General features: G+C 37.3%; 1 protein-coding gene across 1 annotated transcript in view; it reads right to left on the bottom strand.

Annotated features, from left to right (window-relative positions):
- The window catches only part of E(bx) (nucleosome-remodeling factor subunit NURF301 E(bx)), a 693176-nt gene that overhangs the window by 336765 nt on the left and 339701 nt on the right, over positions 1-16710 (bottom strand). The window contains exon 14 of the mRNA XM_090382976.1: positions 7046-7163. Coding sequence (XP_090239102.1) covers positions 7046-7163 — 118 coding nt within the window. The remainder of the gene's footprint in view (positions 1-7045; positions 7164-16710) is intronic.

Genomic DNA, 16710 nt, shown 5'->3' with positions numbered 1-16710 from the left:
AATAAATATAGGAAGGTTGCCTCGTAGTCCGAGAAGGTAAAGATCACTAAGTATACCATACCGCCAGGTGGTATCAAAAGCCTTCTCTATGTCTATTGAAACCATTACTAGATGTTCACGTTTGACAAAAGCATTACGTATGGCAAATTCAGCCTTGACCATAAGATCTAAGCATGACCTGTTTTGACGGAAGCCATATTGGTTATGGCTCATTAGCTGTTCCGACTCAATAATCCAGACGAGTCTTCTGTGGATAATTTTCTCAAGAATTTTGCTGAGGCAGCTTGAGAGAGATATTGGTCTATAGCTATTGGGGTTGGATGGATCTTTTCCAGGTTTCAGGAAAGCCAAAACTGTAGAGTGATGCCAAGTAGCTGGAAAAACATTTTCTAAAAATATGCGATTGTAAAAGACCAGGAGGCAGCGCAAAGCTTTGTCATCAAGATGTTGAATCATGACATAATAAATCCCATCTGGCCCGGCAGCACCATTTCGGGCGGTTTTAATGACATGTAAAAGTTCAGAATATTGCAGAGGTTTGTTATATGGGAGAAGACGGGCAGTTTTGAAGTGAATACCATGTTTTTCTTCAGTGTTTTTAATTCTTTGGAATGAGGTAGGATAGGCTGTTGCTGCTGAGATTTCGGCAAAAGTATTGCCCAAAGCATTAGCTATATCTACTGGATTAGAGAGATCTTTCCCATTCCAAGAGAGAATTGGAGAAGGTATGGTAGGAAACTTACCAGACAGCTGTCTAATTTTTTTTCCATATTATTTTGGAATCAGTATTTCTGTGAAAACTTGAGGCAAAACGGATCCAGGATTCTTTCTTTGCTTGCTTTTGTATGAAGCGTGCTTTTGCCCTTAATTTCTTGTAATTAATGAGATTCACTGTGCTCGGACATTGCCGAAACAAATTCCAGGCTTTGTTTTTTTCTCTCTTTGCTGTGGTGCATTTGTCATTCCACCAGTAATTTTGATGCTTTCGGCCCGGAGGATTTGATAGTGGTATTGTGTTCTTAGCCACATTTAGAAGATGCGACGTGATGTATTCTGTCACTTCATCAATATGTTGGAGGCGGATTTTTTCTTCATCAAGATCGATTGATGATTGAAATTTTGCCCAGTCTGCTCGGACAAATTTCCACTTTCTGCAGGGCGGAATTGATGGAGTCTTTGCTTTCAGAAAGTTGCATACGATTGGGAAGTGGTCACTGCCCATGGGATCATTTATTACATACCACTCTATGGTTGGGACTAGTACTGGTGAACAAATCGAGAGATCTATTGCTGAAGTGTGTCCTGCTGGGAGCTGTACGTGGGTCGGTGCACCAGTATTGAGTATACTGAAATTTAGTGCCTCTAAAAAGCTTTCAATTAATCGGCCCCGTCTATCCAATTTAGGAGAGCCCCATAATGGGTGGTGCCCGTTAAAGTCCCCTAATATACAGAGAGGTGGAGGTATCTGTATAAAGAGGTCTTCAAGATCTTTCAAAGAGTAAATGCGGTTTGGTGGTAGGTAGATTGAGACAAGTGTTATTGCATTATGGAGAGTTATGCGAACAGCAACAGCTTCAATTTCAGTTTGGAGTATGATATGCCTAGTTGGGATCTTCGAGTTTACTAGGATTGCTACACCACCATGGGCAGCATTAGCGGTATTTCGATCTCTTCGATAAAGGCAATAGTTCTTTATCGAAGGAGAAATTTGTGAGGTCAGGTAAGTTTCCTGTAGACAGAAGGCAGCTGGAGAAAATCGGTTAATTAGGTATTTAATATCGTCAGTGTTGCGAAGAAAACCTCTGCAATTCCATTGTAAGATACTGTGGTTCATTTAGGTTTAGTTGAGGATGATTCATCAGACTGTTTTTTGTTTGAGCACTTTTTCCGGTCTTTTTTTGGGAAGCTGGGGCGCCCAGTATCCATAGTGTCATTTGCATGGAGTTCTAGTATGGGTTCTTCAAGATCTGAGTGTACGTCGACTTCCATACTATTGGTGGATGATTCAGGTTTCTTGTTTTCTTTGGTAGTTTTTAATTTTTCTTTATCATGCGAGAGTGTCCGAGTATCAGTTGGGATGGTGATTGGAGTGTTGGTCGATTCACTGGTTTTAGTTTGTGTGTCTTTTCCTGAATTTGTTAATGTATTTTTAACCCAATTAGCCATAGATGTGCTGGGGGGTATTGATACATCTGTTTGTACTGCTGTTGTAATAACGCTTCGAGTGTGAGATGCATAAGAACGACTGGGCATGGTCAACATAACCTGTCTACATGCCTCAGGGTATGTGACTTTGTGTTCAATTTTATATTTTTGAATTTTTTTTCCTGTTTTCCACATTTCACAGGATTTTGAAAATGCTGGGTGACTTTCTTTGCAGTTGGGGCAAATGGGACTTGATGCTGAACAGTCTGCTTGTGTATGTTCCTTGGAACCACATATAGGACAAATAGCTTCTCCTCTGCATGCTTGTTGGGAATGTCCATATTTTTGACATTTAAAACAACGAATGGGATTAGGAATATAAGCCCGAATTCGGTAGTTTAAATAGCCAGCTTTTACTGAGGATGGCAAATCTGGGGTACTAAAGGTTAAAATGATTGACCTAGTTGGGACGAGATTTCCATCTTTTTTAGTCATTATGCGTTTGGCGTTGGTTACTTTTTGATTACTCAGTTCTTGAACTAATTCCTCTTCTGATATTGTAAGTAGGTCCCATTCAGTTACAACGCCTTTCGAGGAATTTAAGGTGTTGTGTGGAGTAATGGATACTGGCAGGCCACCGAATGTCATTGTTTTGAGCAGCCACTCGGAATGTTTGGAGTTGGCTGTTTCAATTAATAGGTCTCCAGATTGCAGTCGTTTAACCATTTTTGGTGTTCCAGCAATCGATTCCAGAAATCTCTGGATGACGAATGGTGATAATTTTCCGACTGGTTGGTTGGAGAGAGAGTGTATGACCAGAAAGTTTGGCATTTCATTGCACTGCACTTCCCTTCGGAGCCTTTTTGGTTGATTCAGGTCTTCATCGTTTGGTTTATCTAGCCCTGAGTTTGAAGGCTCTAGAGGTGGATAGTCACTTTTATCCATCGTTGCTCCTTTTAGCCCTGGGGGAGAACTTTTCCCCCAGATTTCCGGCCCCGCCACGGGGAGGCAGGAGCAGTGCCGCTCGGAGGCCAAGCGGTTGAAGTGTTAGTTGATTAATAGAACAAGAAATATAGGAAAAAGAAAGGTGTGTTTCCTTTCTGTGTTCTAACTAGTGGTTTTCAAGTAAAGAACTAGTTTTAAAGAAAAGCTGTTGATAGAAATGTAGGAACTTAAAAGGAAATAACTTCAATCACTTTACAAGAGCTCTCTATATATCGCAAAAATATCGCTTGGCCTCGAAATACGCTTGGCACCCGGGGCCAAATGGATTTGGTTAAGAACCAACAAAAGTTTTGACAGGAGATCTAAATGGACGGGTTGGATCAAAAAGGAATGATATGTAGTGGGTCGCTTTAGAGAAGTGACTGTGAATGACAATGGTAGGAGACTTATCGGTTTCTGTAAACAGTACCACCTGAAAATTCTTAATACTTTTTTCAACACAAAAACATCCATAGATATACATGGGAGCAACCATCACTCCAGCAGAAATCAATTATAGACTTTATAATTACTCGCCAGAAGTCAGTATGGACAACAAAAGACTGCAGGGTAATGAGAGGTGCCAACTGTGGGTCAGATCATTACCTGCTGATTGCAGATATTATTCAAATATCAGAATAAGGGACAAGTGAGACCTAATATGGTCAGTAAAGACAATAGGGTAGTACAAGAAAATACTGCTTATAAACTGGAACTAACTCATGACAGTATCAATGATCTTTACCAGAAAAGACTCCAGAACCACCTATCTCACATTGGAGAAATAGAAGAGGCAAAGATCATAAATAACAGCATTAAAATCAACATACACAAGGCCTAACTGATCAAAAATATAAGCAACAGTATCGGTGGAATGAGGAGTTAGTGAGTTTAGTGAAAGAAATGAGCCTATAACAAATGGTTAATGAATAAAAATCAGGAAAACAGAGAAGAATACAAAAGGTAAAATAGAGCAGTTAAAAGGAAAATTGCTAAATTCAAGAATGCAGCATGGGAGAAAAGATGCCACGAAATTGACAGCTCATTAGCAGGAGCACAGTCATCCGAAGCCTGGTGAAGCTTGAGAGAACTGAAAAGAAATGAATCTCGATCGAATAAGAACTTTATAGATATGCCCAATGTGGGAAAATCAGAACCCTCCTAAATGAAAGAATCATTTAGGAGGGTTCTGATCTGATAGTAATTATCAGAGCATAATTACTCCTCCACCAGTAGATAATAGGGAGATAGACATTACGAAACATCAAGTTCTTGACTGTGCAAAATTAATGAAGAACAAAAAAAATCTCCAGGCCCTGGGAATGTAGCGATGGAACTAATTAAATATGGATCACCACATCTTTTTGATCTCATAGCACAGCTGATTAACAGTTGTATACAGCTAAGGAAAGCTCCAAATGAAAGGAAAGTAAGTTATATTTCATCCATATATAAAAAAGGAAATAAGCTGGATACGGGGAACTATAGAGGCTTAAGTGTTAATTGCACTATGTCCAGACTATACTCTAAAGTGCTTCAGTTAAAATTACGAGAGGAGTAAAGGAAAGTGAAGAACAAAGTGGATTTAGGTCAGGTCGCTCTTGTGTGGACAATCTGTTTGTTCTACAACAGCTGGTGGAGAAAAGAAAAGCAAAGAATAAAGATACCTTCTTTGCCTTCATCAATTTAGAAAAGGCTTATGACTCTGTTCCAAGGAAAGAATTATGGAAAGCCCTTCAAAATATGTCAGTTGATCCAGAGCTTGTGGAACTGATTAGGGAATTGTATAACAACATGGTATATATTAAAGGTAGGAATACTTTATCTAACCCAATCTATCCAACAAAGGGGCTGAGACAAGGATGTAGACTATTGTCTTTATTGTTTTCTTGGAATGGGCTTTACAAGAATGGAAAAGAAGCAGTTGTTATGGAATGTGAGTACCGATTAATGACAGATATCTATGGGGTCTAAATTTTGCCATTGATCAGTTATCATTGCACAAGAAGCTTATAATTTAGAATACATGTTAAGAAAACTGCATCTTACCTATGACCAATGGGGCCTCAATATCAATTTTACAAAGACAGAATACCTAAGCACAGCAAAACATCCTGAAGAATTGAAAGTTATGCAGTCTATATATTTAAAACTTGTTGACTGCTATCTTGGATGCAGATTAACTAAGGAAGGAACAGGGAAAGAGGAAGTTTACACAAGAATTCATCAAAGTAGGAAGATTCTTAGCGCCGTAAACTCCATATGGTGGGACAACAATATCTCCCATAGAACTAAAAAACATATCGGACAGTCGTTAGTGGAGTCAGTACTTTGCTACAGATGTGAGGTGTGGACACTGAAAGAGGGTGACAAAAAGAAGTTAGAGCCCTAGAGATGGACTACCTACGTTAGAGTGCTAGGGTTTCTAGGCTAGAGAGGGTAACCAATGAGGAAATAAGAAGACGTATGCACGCAGATGAAGATATTATAGAACGAATAGAAAATAGGAGGTTGAGGTGGTTTGAACATCTGCTGTGCATGAATGAAGTGAGATGGCCTGAAATTATATATGAGTGGATACCACAAGGGAAGAGAATGAAGGATGCCATAGAAAAACATGAACGGAACGTGAACTATCAACCATGAGAAAGAGAAATTTGAAAGCTAAAAATGCCCACATCCGGCGACTTGGTGGCAATCTGCCATATTACGTCAAACATAGATAGATAGAAATATGCACATCTACAAATAAAACTTGCAGGAAAACTAATAACACGCGCTGAAACCTTTAGTCTTTATGGAAATCTCTGTGAAATGCTCTTTACTAATTTTTTGTAAATGTCCTCCAATATTTTCCACCATTCAGCCTTCAAAGCAGTGACAAGTCTAGCTCTTATTTTTGGGCAATCTCTTTTCACATGCACCTGTTGATCAGAGCTCTGAGCTTGTCAGTCCATCTTTTCAACACTCATATCCTTAAATGAGTGTGTGACAATGCAAGCAGTATGACAGAGCATCATCCTGCTGATTCAGGTATGGACCTTGTGCTGAGATCTAATGACCATACCGTTCATACTGACCTAATATGCTGAGATCTATCTAGACATCCTAGTCTAGACATCTTATCTAGACTAGGATGTCTAGATAGATCTCAGATTTCATGGGTTTGTCCAAAACAAATAATGGTCCAAGCCAAACCATAAAAAACAGTCCCAGACCATCATACTGCCAGTTAGCTTTCTCTAGGCTCCACCACAACCACGCACAGCTATCAGAATGGCAGATTATGCACTGTGACTCATCACTCGAAAGCACAGCTTTCTGTTTGTCTCTGGTCCAAGAATAGTTGGCTTTGCACCAAGCAAGACAGCATCTCCATGACTGTGGTAAACCATATCATGCAGCATCCTGCACACTGTACTGGTTCTAATATGTATCTTAATCATCTCCCTGATGGTGTGTGTGCACATGCGCTGCAACAACATTGACCTGTGTTCCAAGCAAACAATTCTTTGCAGGGCACCCCCTGTCAATTGTACTACTCTCTCCTTGAAGGCCTACAAGTATATTTATAGTTGTGTCTGGAATGTGGTGCTTGGGTACGATGCGGCCAATTTTCAATGGTGTGGTGTTCAGATATTAATGGCATGGCAGTGTATATGCCTATATAGGCATATCTCTGGGGAAGACGTCCAATAGTCAATACAGAACATAATCCAGCCTTATTTTCTGAGATAAAATTATTTCTGAGATATGCAATCTTACCTAATATGTAATGCTTTCCAGAATACATTAATTGCATAACTCAAGGGATAGTTGTAGTCACATATTTTTCAAATAGTGATAAAATTAAAAATATAATATGAGAAATTAATTTTTAATCCCAGTATGTGTGAGTGTATATACAGTTGCATACCTGAAGATGTACTTTCTGTCTTTGGTATTCGACTGGTAAATATACGTCGCACCCCTCTGTATGTTGATGCATTTGTTAAACCTGGCTTTACAGACCCACTAGTTGAGACTAAGGCTACCTAATAATTAGAAAAGTAGAATAATTAAATCAAGTAAAAATGAATTAGTTTCCTTTTGTTTTCATATATGCCGAGTGGCCACTTTATAAGGTATAACTACCTAATAGTAGAGGGCCCCCCTTAACCGTCAGATTCATGGCATGGACTCAACTTGGGGTATAAAGTGTGTCACAGGGATTCTGGTCTATGTTGACTCAACTGCTCTTCATAGTAGTTGTAAATTGTACAACATCGCCATCCAAATGTTTACTCCAAGTAGCTGGTTCTGGCTCATATTGCAAGGCTAAATTCACTCTCATGTTCTTCGAACAAGTTCTGTATAACTCTGGCTTATGGTACATTTTTCTGCTGGAATAACCCATTCACAGATGGATAAACTATAGCCACAAAGGGATGCACCTGGTCAGAATAAATTTTCAGATAACCTGTAGTGTTCAAATGTTGTTACACAGTTATCAGATGGCTTAATGTGCATTATGAAAACACTTCCCACAATATTATACAGCTAACACCATTTGCACTGTTGATACCTGGTAGGGTGAGTCTATGGATTCATGCTGCTTTTCTCATATTTTAGTCCTCCTGTAAGCATGAAACAGAAGAAACTGGGATTCTTTGGACCATGCAATATTTTTCTAATCACCACTGCCAAGTGTTGGTGTTGCTGAGTTCATCCTAATTGTAGTTAATTCTTGTTTTTCACTGACAGGTTTGGTCGCCAGCCTGCGATATCCCATAAGTTGTGTTCTGAAATACTTCTTTGGTTACTGCACTGGCTTATTATTTGACTGACTGCAGCTTTTCTGTTATCATGCATGTCTTATCTTCCTAATCAGTCTCCATTTGCCTTTCACATCAATGTGCTGTTTCCAACTATGTGATCAACGTTTGTTGTACATTGTGTGGTTATTAGACTAATCACAATACAGTGAGACAGAGTTGTACAGGAAAATACCAGAAGGATTGCAGTTTCCAAGATATTCACACTAGCACTGACTATATTGGTATGCCAACTCATTCCTCTCATCTATTTTTGCACTGAATTGCACATATACATGTCTGCCCAACATTCTTTATATTGTGCAATATGAGCATGATGTTGTTACTGAAGAAGCACTCTGTTTCATTAAAATGGTTGGTGTATCTAATAAAGTGGCCACTCAGTACATGCATAAAGGTATTGTCTATAACAGCTACGGAAACTGTTTTTTGGCCTATGTGCCAAATATAAGCTACAAAAAAATATATGAAAATTTTGCATGCCACAATAAAAGGGGCGGAACAAAAACATGACTAATGTTAGTAAACAATCTTAATTGTTATTGTAAAAAGGTAATAACTTGAAAGTTTCTAATGAGAAATTTGACCTTGGTTGCTGCATAATTTTACAAACAATTATACTATGGCATTCACCATTACATGTGGCTGATGGACCATAAAACAAATTTGTATTCAAATAAAATTGAAATGATTATTTTTTGTGGGTAAGTGTCAGTCAGAGGCAGACTGGGTCAAAAATTCTTACCAGGGAAAACTTGCAGTGGCCTTGTACTAGTGTTTATGGCCAAAGTCATACCAGCCTCCATTGGCCTTTGCCCCACCAGGGTTTCCCTGGTAAGTCTTATGGCCAGTCCACCTCTGGTGTCAGTATATTTTCTTATGTGTGCCACTAGTAGAAAATATGCTACTGGTTTTCTGTTGCTGGTCCACAGAATAATAGTGTTTCCTAAATAATACAATTCTCTTTTTCAGAGGATTATTCTAACCAGCCTTTTGTTAAATACAGATGAGCATTAAGTAGCTACTCTTTAAAAAAAAAAAAAAAAAAACAGTATGTTATGCAGAACGATCATAAAGCCTAACGGTTAGATTTCTGGTACCCATGCTTAATTGTGAATTCATGTAAATTGGGGTTTGCCTATAGATACTAAGGTATAATATATGTATAACATATAAGATATAATGTATTGCTTATAGATACTAAGGTATAAAACATATGCGTGTGTATGTAAACTTTATTTCCATATATTGAATGTACATATTCGTAAATCTGAAATAACATACAGTATAAATTTTATACAAAATACTGTAAATTTGTAAAATACTGTATCTGAATACTATAATTTTTTTTATAAAAAAATCAAATGTTGAAAATTCAGATTTTTATTCCTGATTCTCTCCCTCTCTTGCAGCATATTCTTGAAGAACATATGATAAGGAGTTGTTTCTTCCAGCACTGGTGTTCTGTGAACATCTCCCTTAACAGAAAGAAACTTCTGTTCATTTCCTGAGTGATCTTAATTCCTTTTCATCAAAGAATCATACTCTTGCACTTTTTTCAATTAGCTGTTGCATCAACAGCTAACTCATCTTTCTCTTCTCCTTCATCTTCCACCACACTCTTGACAAGTTCTTGTAGGTTTTATTTATTTTAGCTGCCTCATCACCATTCAGTAATCCTATATCATCCTTTGCCTTATTGTTGAAAAGTTAACAATGCTCTTGACTTTGCCATCTATCTCGAAAAAGCCTGTGAAGTTATTCACAGCTGCCTCCAAAATATTTTTATAACATACCTTCATGGCTTAATTCCTCTGTGGTCCCATTGACCTTCATAATGTAGCTCCAGGTGCTGTAGTTCTTCCAACAATGGCTTATGTCAAGTTCAGGATCGAGATAATTAGAACTGTTCAGATGCACAGAACAGTTCTGATTATATGTAGTGTAGATAGTCTAGTACATGCATATCACACCTTGGTCAAGTGGCTGGATGAAGGAGATTGTATTGGGAGAAATAAATATGTCTACAGTGAGATGCACAAATTGTAAGCAATCTGGATGCCAAGCATTATTTGTAATGGGATGTTAAATTCCATTCTCTTCATGGCCAGATATTTCTCAACTTCAGGAAAATTTGTTCCTGAAGTTTCTCGATTTGTGGAACTAGCCCCAAAATAAATGTTCTGTGATCCATATTGTCTTATTGAACTGCCAAAACAGAAGGAGGAGGTTTCTATTATTTCCTTTAAACGATCTGGGGTTCACACAGCACTATAGCATCTGGACTTGATCACATACTTTCCCACAAAATATAAGTGCATGTCTATCCTTCATGGCTTTAAACCCAGAGGTTTGATATTTGAAATGCATTCCCTACTGGGCATTTTTCCAGAGATGGCTGGTCTTGTTTGTTAAACTCTTGTTCTGGCCTACACCCATTTCCCTCAATCAACTTGTTGTCTGATATTTACAGGCTGCAATGTGGTCAGTGAGTGATAATTCTGCTGTTAGCATTATGCTATGCAGAAAGCAATAACTTTTGAATCTTGCCAAATATGGAATTTTTTATGATAACCTTCGTCCTCCTGATTGTTTGAAGCATTCATACAAAGAGAGGGCTTTTTCCTGTCTCACTCTTCCATCACGTGGCTCTCACTTTTTATTTGTGTGCTCGAGATATAAAATTTAGGGCTACATGACATGAATACAAAATAAAGAAATATAAAAAATAAATAAATAAAATTTGGCTGTTGCTAATGCATCTTCTTCCACTGATTTGCATACTTCCCTTTAATGAATTTTAATAGGATGTACGGAAGATTCATTCATGCTGAACCACCACAACCTCTGAGGCTGATAACCTACTTCTTAATAAGTCCAAAAAAACTTCTTCAAAGTTCTCACTCACAGTATAAACTTTTTTCTTCTTCTCACTCTTTTGGAACCTGATTTTCTTCTTAAGGCCACCGAGTACAATAAAACACACACACACACACACACACTATGAATCTGGAAGGTCAATCGTGTATGAGTGGGATCACACACTTTTACACCTTAAAGTTGATGCGTTGTACAAGTAACCAAGCTATGAGCTTTAACTTGAAAAGCTCTTATAAGTTTTGTAAATTAGATTCAAGAAGCTGAGAAATATCACACTACAAACCAAGCTTATATAACCAAATTTTAATATCAAAGTTGCATCAAATGGAACTTTACTGCTTAGTCATATACATTATTTAGATCCACTAAGAACAGATTTCGCAGGAATGCAAATCAGAGAAACAAATTATCATAGCGGCAGAATGTTGTACTTGCAACGTTGTACTTGCAACGTTGCAATGTTGTACTTGCAACAGCCTATACAATGTCCACTGAGAATATGAAGTTTGCCAAAAGTACAAAGGCTGAAGGGGTAGTTAACAATACTAACCATGGTATGCTGCTTCAATCAGACTCAGAAAAATTGTTCATCTGGTCTGAAAAGTGAAAAATAAAATGCAATTCTGTAAATATAAGGTTCCACCTTTGGGTAACAATTACCCTAGATTGGCATTACTTGGGATGCATAAACTTAGGGTGGCTTTTGGCAAAAATATTTTGAGATAATTATATGATCTGACATGATTATTCAATTACAGACGATGGTAAGTAAAGTCCTTATCTAGGAGAAACTGAAAAAAAAGTTTCAGCTTCTCCTAGACAAGGACTTTAATAAGCTGCTAAAGTTTTCAAGAAACTGCTTGAAAGTTTAAAAGTTTATTACAGCACATTACAGGTGATATACCCAATTACAATATTTGCAACTATAAAACAAATGAATAAGCAAATCAGACATAACAAAAAAAAAAAAAAAAAAAAAAATACAGTTCAACCTCATAATAATTACAATACAGTCGGTCCTCGTATAACACGTGTTTACATTACACGAATTCGATCATACACGATTTATAAATAGGGGAACGATATCTTATATAACACGAACCGAATTCGCTTATGCACGATTCACCTTTGTGTTTACAAGAAATGGCAGTCGAACGCAGAATCATCCCAACCGAACGCAACACGATAGGAATGAAGAGAAGATTCTGAAAATGTATTTATGTTTTTTATATCAGTGAAGGGGAAACACATTTCACCATAATAACGTAAAAACCAACACAATTCCAGCTATCGGTATAACCGCAAATGCAATTAGATGGAGTTTACTACCAGTTTATAACAGATTCCACTAGCAGAAACGCAAGTGGAAATTGTTTTATGGTAGTAACCCCCAGAAATATTAACACCTCACATTTAGTAAAATGTGAGGTGTTAATAGTGTATCTCGGCCTTTACGGCGTTGTTTATTCAATTGCTACACGGGCACAGCTTTGTTTATGTGTATCAAGCGTGCCTCCTCGTTTTGCAATTGCGCTTTATTCCCTAAAAATTAGTAAAATACTTAAAAAGGTGTGAAAAGGAAGCGTCCTGGCGAAGACACTGCAGATTCAGAGAGAGAGAGAGAAAAAAAAGCAATAACGATAAACAGAGGCGGACTGGGTCAAAAATTCTTACCCGGGAATTTATAGTGGCCTCATACTACGGTTTATGGCCAAAATCACACCGGGATTTCCCGGGTAAGGCTTATGGCCAGTCCGCCTCTGTCGATAGAGAAAAAAATATGAAATTGTGAAACGCTTTGAGCGAAATGAAAGACCATGTGATATTGCACGTGCTACAGACCGAAATGAGGCAACGCCGAGAATTAGAAAGAATGCAGAGAAAATAAAAACAACTTTCATAGCAGGAACAACACAAAGTGTAATTAAAATCCATTAGATTAAGACACAAAGAATTGGAAGAGATGGAACGGCTGTCATCTGTTTGGATAGAAAATCAAACAAAAAACAAGTTTGCTTACGATAGAAGCAAAAGCAGTAGCAATATTTTATTACGTAATAGTCGTAATAAAATACATAAGTATTTTATTACGACTATTTTATTTAATACAATAAATTTTTTACCATTTTATTAATAAATTTTTATTACTTAAATAAATAATAAAAAATAAATATTTTTTATTATTTATTATATTATAATAAAAAAAATATATTATAATATTATTTTTATTACGTATTTTAATCGTTATAAAATACGTAAGTATTTTATAACGATTAAAATTACCCAATTATTTATTGTGTTTGGTAATGTTTTGGTTCCAAATGTGTGTTCAAACTTGGGCGGTCGGCACCTAACCCCACTTTTCCCATAGGGCCTGTTGTTTATATTGCACGAGGTTTTCTAGGAACACAACTATCGTGCTATACGAGGACAGACTGTACATTAAAAAAAACCTATGTAAATTCCATTTATATAGAACACATTATGAAATAAATTCTTTAAATATGAGGGTAAATATTAAATAATGCCTCCGAACCTTTTCTTGGATGCCTGTCAAATATGCATAACTTAAACTACATTACATAATGTGGAAAAATACACCTTTTCCACATATTAACACCACCACTTTTATGGTCATAATGATACCACTTTTCATGAAAGCCAAATTTATTGTGGCTTTCACGTGAATTGATATCATTATGTATTAGAGCCATATCAGACTAGTCAACTCTAACTCCACAATGGTCCCCCCCCCCCTTGTCATGATGCTAGTGTGAGATCTGGTAAAGGAGAAATTTTCTTTTCTTTTCTGGCTTCACTTAATTCATACCTCCACTTCTTCAGTATCTCCACAGAGCAAGCAGAATTGACTGTGGATACATGGAAGTCTAGGATAAACCCTCTCTTGTCCAAAAAAAAAACTAAACATGATTTTTCCAATGAATGGCTGAGCCTCAAATTTCTTCATTTGTGAATCCTCGTATTGCCACTCCACAGACTGCTGCTTTGACTGTGGTTTATAGTAGCAGTAGTGTGCTCAGGTCTCATATTCAGTAATAATGATGATGCTGCTGCTGCGAAAACCATTGCCCATGGTCTCATAATAACCAGAAGATCAGAGCATACTTGCATTCTCGCTTCTTCTAATCTGGTTTTAGTATTCATGGAACCCACCTGGAACAATTTCTTGTATTCGATATTGTCAAATTGTTTTCAATGCATTAAAACCTAAACCCACTCTCGTCTTCGTAAATCAGTTTATGTACTATCTCTCTCTCTCTCTCTCTCTCTCTCAATTTTCCATCACTACTACAGTTTAAAACCAGCCTGATCTGAGAATATCCTTTAAATCACTATCGCTGAGATGGCTGATATGCTCACATAAAAGACTATCATGTCCCCATAAATATTCTTCAGTCAGTGCTGAACCTTAAAAATAACAAGTGATCAATATCACCCTCCACTTTCATGTTTCAACTACCACAGCCCTTCCATCTGCCATACACAGTGGTGAAACTTATAGGACATTGGCAGTAATGTTAAAATTTAATCTGACAGCATTATATTTTATATGAAACATCATATGAGAAGGAAATAATCTGGAGACATTAGTTCTCATTTTTTATTAAAAAAAATTATAGTTATTACACAGATCTATTTTATAATAGTCCAGTGTAAAAAAAAAAAAAAAAAAGGAGAGGAGGATATACTTCAATAATGAACATAAAATGAAATGGCACTTAATATTGTAGAATAAAGTATTAGCCATATAGTTCAAGGAAACCATGGGCTTCTGCTGCACCAGTAAAAAAAAAAAAAAGAGAAAACTTCCTACCATCTAGTCTAAACCTCTTCCCCTGTAATTTGAATTTGAATTTATGGTCCCTAGTTCTGGGATTCTTTATAATAGTGAAAATTCTGCCTTCAATCACTTTATTAACCCCTCTCAGAGTGTTATAAACGTCAATCAGGTGTCCTCTTAAGATTCTTGATTGCCACGCTTTGTAGCCCACATAATTGGAGTCATAAAGGGCCCTTTCAACAATCAGATGAGGTCTCCATACTTGGACACAGTATTCCAAATGCAGCCTTACGAATGCATTATACAGAGGGATTATGACCTCTCTATCTTTACAGGATATTGTTCAATATGTCACTCAGGACACCATGGGCTTTCCTGCTCAGAAAACTTCATATCTATCAGTAATGTAACTCCCTGATCCCTTTCTTCCTCTGCTGTTCTTAATTGTATGGGTTAATTTGGGGTTACTATTCCTCAAGTGTAGGACTCTACATTTTGCTGCATTAATACAGAAATTGCCACATTTCTTACCATTTTTGAAGCCTGTTCAAATCATCCTGAAGGAGTGTTGCTTGGCATTCATCATCAACAACTCTCCCAATCTTTATATCTACAAATTTTGACATCAAACCCTTTATCCCTTTATTAATTTTGTTTATGAAAATGAGAAACAATAGTGGTCCAAGAACCAATCCTTCGAGGATTCCACTTCTGACATTACACCAATTTGAAGAATATCCATTAATCACAAACCTCTGCCTTCTGCCCTGCAAACACCCTGCAGTCCATCTTAAAATCTTTCAGTAATGCCAACTATCAGTAATTCAACTAAAAGTACTCTATCAGTAATCCCAATATGTTCCAGCTTATAGAGTAAGTAATCTCTCATGGGGGACTGAGTCAAATGCTTTGCTTGCACTACATCCACAGTGGACTGGTTTTTTCAGAAGCCACAGTGGATTTTGTGAAAATAGTCTTTTGCTTCAAGATGATATGTAAGATGAGCACTGACTATTTTTTTTTTAAACATCTTACATAAGCAGCTGATCAGAGAAACAGAGTGGTAATTAGCAGTAATTTTAGGGTCCTTTCCTGGCTTCAGAAAAACAAGGTTGATTGCCGTACACCAAGAATCCAGAAAATGATTCTCAGGTAGATTTGATTATAGAGGGAAAATAACAGCTCTAGAGAACGTGAAGGAAATTGTTTTATCATCTGGTTCTGCAGCACTGCTCTGTGCAGAAGCAACTGCACTTTCCAGTTCCTGTTTAGTGAATAGTAAGTTATGAGTGAACACTGCTTGAAGAAAAAAAGTTGAATTTGTTTCTCAATTTGCTGCTTTAAAGGCAGGAACTCTATGGAGCATGATGTTTCAGCAGATATGCTGGCAAATAATTCCCAAAGAATATTGGTAATAGCAGTTGGGTCTACAATTGTACACTTGTTATGCTCTAAAATCGACAAGCACACTGCTAGATTTGCCCTTCATTTTACAAACTTTATCCCACACAACTCTGGCACTGGTTGTCTGGTTAACAGAGGATGTAAACTTTACTCAGCATGCTTTTTGGCTCTGATAACGTATTAATCATGCTCTGGCACAGACACGTTCATGGCTATAAGTTGTTCAATTCTGTGGTAGTATTGAAATATTCCCCAAGTCTGGTTTTATGTCAGTCTTGCTGATTGGCATTCTTGGGTCCACCATGGCTTTGAAAAGCATGGAAATCAGGAGGATATTTTTGGAATTGTAATTGTCCCTGCACATATAATACACCCTATGACATACATCGCTGCATAGGGCTGGCACTAGAGGGGTGCACAAGTGAGGCACTTGCCACAGGTGCCGTAGATATGCTACTGCATATATATGTGTGTTAAGATATGATATGAATTAGGTATGGTTTCCTACAAGGAATGTGACTCCTGCATAGGGTAGGGTCATTCCTGTTCCTCTCCTTTCCTGCCTTCAGAAACGTAAGGATGACTGCCTTACACCAAGAATTAAAGTTCTACAGGATGGAGGTCATCATTTGTTTTTAAATATATTTCCCAGAGACAGAAGCAAACAGGTTCATGTTTATA

The sequence above is a fragment of the Mastigoproctus giganteus genome, chromosome 10 (assembly GCF_048544385.1).
Source record: "Mastigoproctus giganteus isolate SK-2022 chromosome 10, ASM4854438v1, whole genome shotgun sequence".
Classification (NCBI taxonomy): Eukaryota; Metazoa; Arthropoda; class Arachnida; order Uropygi; family Thelyphonidae; genus Mastigoproctus; species Mastigoproctus giganteus.
The sequence above is the reverse complement of the archived record's forward strand: the minus strand, read 5'-3'. Positions and strand labels throughout refer to the sequence as shown.